Source organism: Erithacus rubecula (genome assembly GCF_903797595.1).
Source record: "Erithacus rubecula genome assembly, chromosome: 2".
NCBI lineage: Eukaryota > Metazoa > Chordata > Aves > Passeriformes > Muscicapidae > Erithacus > Erithacus rubecula.
The window spans coordinates 78,305,966-78,314,284 of NC_136685.1; the positions used below are offsets into that span (position 1 = coordinate 78,305,966).

General features: G+C 37.4%; 1 protein-coding gene across 3 annotated transcripts in view; it reads left to right on the forward strand.

The window, feature by feature from the left end:
• ADSS2 (adenylosuccinate synthase 2) overlaps positions 1 to 6,384 on the forward strand; it is a 36,494-nt gene extending 30,110 nt beyond the window's left edge. For 2 of the 3 annotated variants that reach the window (XM_079298784.1, XM_079298782.1), the window contains exons 12-13: positions 4,174 to 4,323; positions 5,078 to 6,384. In XM_079298784.1, coding sequence (XP_079154910.1) covers positions 4,174 to 4,323; positions 5,078 to 5,130 — 203 coding nt within the window. In that variant the 3' untranslated portion in view covers positions 5,131 to 6,384. Of the gene's footprint in view, positions 1 to 1,222; positions 1,345 to 4,173; positions 4,324 to 5,077 lie in introns of those variants that run through there. The other variant, XM_079298783.1, reaches the window with a different exon arrangement.
• Positions 6,385 to 8,319: the final 1,935 nt, after the last annotated feature.

Consider the following 8,319-nt stretch of genomic DNA (forward strand, 5'->3'; position numbering starts at 1 on the left):
GCAGAGCAGCCAAAAACCTACAAAAACTGCACAGTGCAAAAGAGGGACAAGGGCTGGGGCCATAAATGAACAGGTAGTTTAGGTGAAAGCAAGACTGTTTTCTAATGCATGATCAATGTACATCTGCTTAGCATGGTAGAAACTGTAGTTCATGAGGAGGACAGTGGTCATTTTTGCTTGAAGAGGTTTACCTGCATGTTGAAATATTCAAATATCACAAGCCAGTGTTTTTATCATGATGCATCTTGTTCAGTTTGCAATAGTTAGGCATAGTCCAGAAAAAAAGGAAGAACATAAAACAGTACTTATGATTGGGCTTTTTGATTTTCATAATGTGCACACAGATGACCATTTTCATTCTATATTGGTACCTGAGAGTTAGGGGCCGGTCACAGGTTATGATTTTTCATGTGATATAATCATCATTAGAGCACTTCTTGTGGGTAAGGAGATCAACTCTAATACTTGGATGCAATTTGCAGCAGGATTTATGTAGTACCAAGATGTAATTATGTATAAAGGAGTAAGTGATGATCAGCCACTAGTCCTTGAAAATAGCACATATCTGTTAAGAGTAATTCATAAGGAATTTTAAAAAATCTTTTGTTTCTCCATGTGCTTGTGGGAGTTCTCTAACTGATTTCCTGTCCAGGATCTTCCAACAAAAGTGCCAGTTCCAACTGAATGCATGCTGAATGACTGATACAGGAAATTTAGTATTTGTCTTGCACCAAACCAGGGAATGCTTTTCCCTTTTTTATACTCTGCTATTACCTGATTGATACTCATAATCAAAACATCAAGGACGTTGGTGTTTACTTGAAATGGCCATTGAACGTAATTGTGCGTTTGAACTGAGAACTACTCAGTAAATGCTTCTCCTGTAGCCAGCTGTATGACCTTGTGCTCAAGCCAGGAAGATCTTTTCTGACAGTCCATCCTTAAAGATGACATCAACAAGTGGCCATGCTGTACAGTACTAAGATGTCAGTAATTTGTGGGATTTTCTTTTCATTCTTTGTATGTCTCAGGGCCAGAATCTTGTTAGATACAACTCTTGAGGGAGCAGACTTTGTTCCCTATATACCCCTAGGTAACAGCTGATCTTTGGTCATATCAGCACAATGTGGCTTGCCTGCCTATATTTTTCTTTACTGTATGAACAGTTAAGAATTCTGGTGGAACTTTAGTAGAAGCTGTTGATATGCTGTCTTCCTTAAAGCATCAGGAAGGAGTTAGGGCTGAACTTCTGGTAAGCTGGAAGATACTGTCTCTCACAGTGCCTCTGTGTTCCACACCTCTCTTTGCTATACTCCTCAACATTTGGCAGCATTTTCAGCACACATGCTGCAGGTTGCCCCTGCCCCTGGCATAAAAAACAAAAGGTAACTTTATTCCCACTTTGTGTTTGCAGACCATTAGACTGTTTCTGATGTCTACATTTCTGCATGCTGTGTGCTTGTATAATTTTATTTTATTTTTTTTTCAAACATGCCACTGACATTTGAATTTAATTTAGAGGAAAACTAGTCTAGGAAACTCTTCCTGGCAGGCTTTTTGTCTCTCCCCTTCCTACCTTCCCACTCTCTTGGAGATGTTCATGATTTACCCTTCTTGTGGAATGACTGTCTCTAAATTAGACACAGTACCCACCATCTCAGGAAAAGCTTGCCGTGTTTCAGATATTGTTCCTTTTCCCTCCTGAATCAGAGAATCATACAATTGTCATTCAGGGCTTTTTTAGCTTAACTTTCTGTGTGCATTTCATAATTGCCTCTTAAGCAAGAACCTAAAATGTCTTGTAAATTTACAGCTGGCTTCAGTTGGTGTTACTGAGGCTGTAGTCTTTTGCTGGCCAATGACAGGAGTTTATGGAAGACAGAGCTTCCTGCTAACTTTGAGCCAGTCAGTTTAAAAAGAATGTGAAAGCTGTGGTTTAGTTCTCTAATGCCTCCTCTCCATGTTCAGACATCAGTTGATTTCAGGAGAGACATAACCTCTAGCTCAGGAGACTGAAAATACTGATGCTTAGGAAATTGGGAGATTACTTTGGACAAGCTTTACTTTCATGCTTGGTTGTTGTTGTTTTTTTTTTTTTTCTTGCACTTTTTCCCTGGGCATTCACTGTAGATTAAAGAGCTGGCACACTATTCTGGATGCACCTTTTGACTGATCATGACTATTTTCATGTTCAGTTTCTGGAAATTGCTGGAGGACCTTTCTCTTAGAAAGGTTCCAGGGTCGCAAATCTGAAATGTTTTTTCTGAGTTGGAAGTAGCATCACATCACTCTTCAAATTATTATGTCATTATATTTGCTCTGTCTGTTATATAGTGAAGCTGTTGAGGAATGTTCTAAAAACCCTAAAAGATAAGTCCCCTCAGTGAAAAGCTGAGAGAAATCTAGATGGTTACTAGATGTGATGTTACACTGAGCTCAGTTTGTGGCTTGTCTAACACTTATCATATCACACCTGTTAGAACAAAATTAAAGAATAATTTGAAACATCAAACAATGCATCCCTTCTTTTTCTTCTCTCTTAGGGGGAAGTAAGGAATTGAACAAATACAGGCTAATGGAAAATTGTAGTCAATGTTAGACCGTTCAATACCAAATGCTTTCAGCTGTCTCTCTCTAACCTCATCAGAGAGGCTTCAAAGAAAAAAGGCCTGTGGACATCCAAGATGAGGTGTTCATTCTCTTTCCCTCTTCAGAAAGAGGAAGGCTAGCAGCCATCTATCTGCACTGCTAGGAGATCAGTTTGTGGTTTTGCACTTTGAATGTGTCCTGTTGTGCAGATCACTTGGACAGCAGACAACACCTCAATTGTTACTGCTGACTATAAAGTGGTTATCCTTGGCTTCTACAACCAGATATCCTTAATGTGCCTCTCTGTTCTCATTGCCATGAGCATTGGTTTAGGATTCCATGAACCTGGGAACACCTTGGTCCAAAACTTTGCACATTTATTCGCTGTTACAGACTTTGAGGACAGCAGAGCTGTCTTCTTTCAGCCTTTCTCAAAATACCTAGTCCATTAAGGCTGTCCTTACAGCACTGCTGCTGTTGAACTGTTGCCTGTATCAGGACAAATTGTTTGATGTGCTGAGCTTGAGTTTGTTGGCTACACATATGCTGGAGGGGATCAGCATGTGGTTTTGTATTTGCACCTCTACAGTGCCTCTTGCACCTCAGACCCTTTACCAGGCTGACTAGCTGTCCTGGCAGGAGTGACTTGAACGGAGACACATAACATTAATTACTACATAACATTAATTACTATATCCTCTTCATGAAGGCAAGAAGAAATGCCTGACTCTTCCCATTTTTTTATCAATATATTTTGATCATTTTCAGACTTAAGCCCTTTGTTTTGCTGCCCTGTGGCATTCCAAGACTTAATGTTCAGATAATTTCTGGAGTGATTCAGTTCCAGAACAGTATGGCTAGCATGTTTTTCAGTACTAGAAATCATCACAGAATTCATAGTTAAAAGACAACATTGTAGCAAGTTACTTAATGAAGGACAAAATATTGTTTCTGTTCTGAGAAAAAGTGGGAACACTTACTGTTCTTACGCCCTGTGGGCTCCAGACTGGTTGATAAATTCACTGCAGAGTTTTGGAGCAAAGGATCTGTGGGCATCAGAAGTCTGTTAAGTCTTAAATACATCTTCTGACTATGCTTAGTAAAAGGCACACTCCTGTGCCATTTTAAAATATGTTTTAGTTGCTTGATACTTACAAGCTGGTTCTTAATTTTGCTTTCACAATTCCCTCATGAAGAGGGATCTGGTTCTCAGTATTCGTTCAGAAAAAAACCCCCCCCAAAAAAAAAACAAAAACCCAAAAAAAAACCAAAAACAAAAAAATTTTTGGGAATTATTTCCCTGAAAAGTTGTTTTCTGAACTGAAAAGATTGTGGTTTCAGCAAATACATGCATGTGACTGAGCACTGGAATTCCTATAGTCTGAATCCTGATAATTACTGGATATTTTTCCCCCATGCTTATATTAACAAAAACCCTGACACTTGAGTGGCTGCAGTGCTTGGATTATTTTATGAGCAAACTTCTTTGTGTGAGGAAAGAATAAAGGCTTTACCCATTAGTGTTTCATAGTAGAGAATACACAGCATCCATAGACATAAGATTTTTGTTTCTTTGCTTCTTAGCCAGCCACGAAGTCTTAAACAAAGTAGAGGTTCAGTATGAGACACTCCCAGGATGGGTTACGGACATATCAAATGCCAGGACGTTTGATGAGCTGCCTGTAAATGCACAGAATTATGTTCGTTTTATAGAAATGGAGTTGGGTGTTCCTGGTAAGTAGAACAGATTTTCTTCTTGTTGTCTGGGTTATTCCTGCTCTGTGAAACCTGTTTGGTATTTTGCATCAATGAGCACGTAAAATACAGAAAACTAATTTCTAACTGTGCTTATTGTGATGTACCTGGTGCCACTGGTGATTATGATGTCAACATAAAAACAACTTTTTATTTAGTTGTTGAACTCAAAATTTTCCAAAGTTTTAATATACATTCCTTGTTTGGCTTTTGCTATAGTTCTTGTTCATTTAAGATTTTTTTTTTCGTTACTTGCTCAAAACTCTTTTAGACTGATTATAATCAGGGTTTAGTTTTGCTACTATATTACTATCATAAAGTCAGTGAGGTCTATGGGTTATTAGTTAGTATGATGAATTATTTATGAGAGTTAGAGGTCCTTAACTGTTGCATTTCTCTATGCTCCCTAATAAAGGTGATCATGTGGTTCCATTTAAAGCTGGGAGTTAGGAGATGATACAAATTTTTACTTTTCTGATAGTTTCTATCTTTTAATTTATGATCTGTAAAAGTGATTAATTTATTATGGCAGTTTCAAGAATACCTGCATTATGAAGTTATCAGTGTATTCTTTGAGAACAATAGATAAAGTTATAATTTCTTAATGTGTGAATAGTATATGCTGCGTTTTTCTTCAAAATGTGGTGCTTAAGAAGATGAGTTTATATCTTAAGATACAATCCACTCTTGCTTTGTAATACTTACAATAGAAGTTTGCTTTTCTCTCCTGCAGTTAAATGGATTGGAGTAGGGAAATCCAGGGAATCAATGATCCAGCTGTTTTAAAGATTTCAGATGCATGGAAGAAAGCACACTCCTCAAAAGACTGCTCATTCTTAAATGCATTAGTAGCCCGCAAAGCAAAGATGTTGGAAAGATAGATTTTTGCATGGGAAGAAGTGCTAGAGTTGATACCCCCAGATCAATTGCTACTCCTGAAAGAGACTCTTACTATGAACCTGTATCAATTCCTGTTCAACTGTAATTACCAGGACACTTGTCACTGTTGTTCAAGGTGCCATCAAATTTTTTTTCTTTACCTAATATTTACTTCATAATGTAATTCCTGTTTGATAATCTTAAGGTAGCATTGCTTTCATGACTGTTTGTCTTTGTTATCCTCTCTCTGCTTTTGGCGGTGTTACTTCCCTAAAATTTTAGACAGTAAAAATAATGCAGTTTTGCACAGATAGTTTTACATCCTCATTATTTGTATTCCTAAAGCTGTTGTATTTGTAATGACTGCTCTTGTGAGTGATTAAGGAGGGGGAGTCTGATTTTATAATGCTATAAATGCTGTCTAAATTATTGTGTGATCTCTTTTTTAAAAGAAGATGTGATGCCAAGTTGTTATGAATGTCCAGGTTTTTTTAGCTGTATAACACAGGAAACTTACTCTTTGTAACTCACAGAGGATACTCAAGTGTTTACCAGGAAGTGTGCCCACAAAGTTAGAAAACTGATATTGTAAAAATTTCATTTGCAGTTATTAAAGAACCATTCTGATTTTGAGTTAAATGTTTTATAATGTTACTCTTTCTTTTCATAGCATTTTAAAAACTCTGTGCTTCTCTGTTTCCAAGGCGTGTATCTTAAACTGTTCCCCTAATTAAATGGGGTTATATTTATATTTTGTGAGAAGTCTAACATTTTGATGCCCTTTTAAATTCCTTCCTTCAGAGTCAATTGAAAATCCTTCTCTGGAGGATTGCCAAAGTGCAGACACTTCTGTATTTATTAATTGAACATGCTTTAGAAATAACGTTTAATGTATTCCCATGTATTTGCTTTGGGTGTGGGGTAAATAACAAGTGCTCACCTCAAGACATCTGACATATTGTTGGGAAATGTGGAAATGTTCTAGAACTGTTTAAATTTATAACTATTATTATCTCGTCCAAAGAATCGTATTTCTTTTTGCAACAACCCAGTAATTACATTTTCCCTTCCAGATTACGGAGAATGACTGTTTTTACACACTGTGCTATGGTGTTTGTGTGCTTCCTTTTCACTTCAAATAAAACTTACTTTGTTTCTTAAGCCCAAGTTTGTATCAGGATGGGGCAACAGTTTTAGATTTAGTTTAGTAGATTTTGACTGCATATAAAAATATATGAATGAATATAAGAAACTTCTAATGGAAAATAAAAAACACGAGGCCTTTTTGTTTGTCTTGAGTAACCACATGTTGCCTGAAATGGAATAATTTGTATTCTGAATTGACACAAAATAAAATTGCTTATCCTACAAGGAGAGACAGGAGGGTTGAAAGATAAAATTATTGATTTTTAAGGAACATTTTTTAATGAGTTGCTTGCATGTGACAGAGCAGCTACTGGGGTCTATATTTTACTTGTGTAATATAAGGAAAGAGGTGGGTACCACAGAATATTGGGACATTTGCAAATACAGTGAGAAGCCTTTGTATCAGCATTACATGTAGAGATCATTCTCATCAGCATTAAAAAGCAAACAATTTTTTTTTTTTTTGTCTGGAGAAGATGAAGATCTAGACTAAAGGCTGTCAGCCTTCAGTCCAGGGCAGAGCCATACCATCCCTCCCTAGCTAAAGGACATCTTGAATTGAAAATATTTTCCTAGTTCCCAGATGGAGAAAAGAAGGAGTAGAGCTGTGTGAAACATAAATTCTAGTGTTTATTTAGAAGGAAAAAAAGAGTTACTTTTTCTAGGCAGTAGTGAAAATTGATGCTGCAATGTGAACAATAGGTAATCATTACTAAGAATTCTTGTTCCCCTGTAGCTGCAGGAGGCCCCAAGGTGATCTGTGCCGTCAGTGAAACTACCAGACAAAGATTGTGGGCCTAGCTCTGGTTCAAGAAGTGAATAAATAAATAAATGAGGGCATGTTTCCTTCTACAGTCAGTGAATAAATAAAATACATCTATGGAGCTGTGTTTCACTTCTGCCAAGCAGAGACCTTGATATGTTGAAGGTTTCAGTTTTTCCACTGTTGTAACCCCACTGTACAGACTACCATTGTTTTTCAGTGGAGGAATTAATATTCCCAGATGCAGAGTATTTCTGAGCAATACAACTTTAGCCTAAAATGATACAAAGTATTTGTGTAGTAGTTTGAAAAACACAAAAAAGAATTGCCTTGGATGCAATAGTGATTCATATATTCTTTTGCTGTCTTTTCAATGAAGCTGAGATTTTTCTTTGGTTCTTCCATTCAAGGGCAGGCCTGGAAAGTTGAAAACATTCTCCTGTCAGTACTGGTCCAGGATATATGTGGTCTAGGATCTGTTGGTGTGTATTTACTCCCATGACCTGGAAAAAAGAATTTTTCAATTTCAAGTGGTTGAAGTTGGCATCTGTAAAGTGTTTTATGTTGTCCCCGCATCTAGTTTTGCCCAAGTTATCCTGGAGTGAATTCTTGGACTGGTGCACACTTTCCTTGTGTCAAAGAATGGTTATACCCTACCAAAATTCCCCCTCCTCCAGTGCTACATTTTCTCTCCCTTATTTCACTTGTACAGATGAGGAAATAGATGGGATATTATCACCAACCTGAGTGTGGTGGGGACAAATACCTTAAGTTACAGGGATTTTTTCAGGCTTCCTGTTCAACAGTGGAACCAAGAAGGAAGAAGAAAACAGTGATCTAATACTTTACCTTCAGCTCTGTGTCCAGCATAGGCAAAGGTAAATGGCTTTGAAGACTTATATAGTTTTTAGCTCTAGATAAAACTCTGTGTTCTGCCTCTCCACTACTTCATCAGTCAAGAAAGGAATTGAACTGATTCTCAAAGGAATTGCCCCACTCAGTGGCAAAAGGCTTTTTGTTGTCTGTCACAGGCTAGTAGTAAGCTGTGGTAAAAAGCAAAACATTCTTTGACAAGCTTTTATTTCTCAAGCCCTTCCTCTGTGCTCTCTCTCTCCAAAGGCTCTTCAGTTGCTGCCATGTAAGGGGAGAGGATGGCAGCATAGGATAATAGTTGAAATTGATTCTCC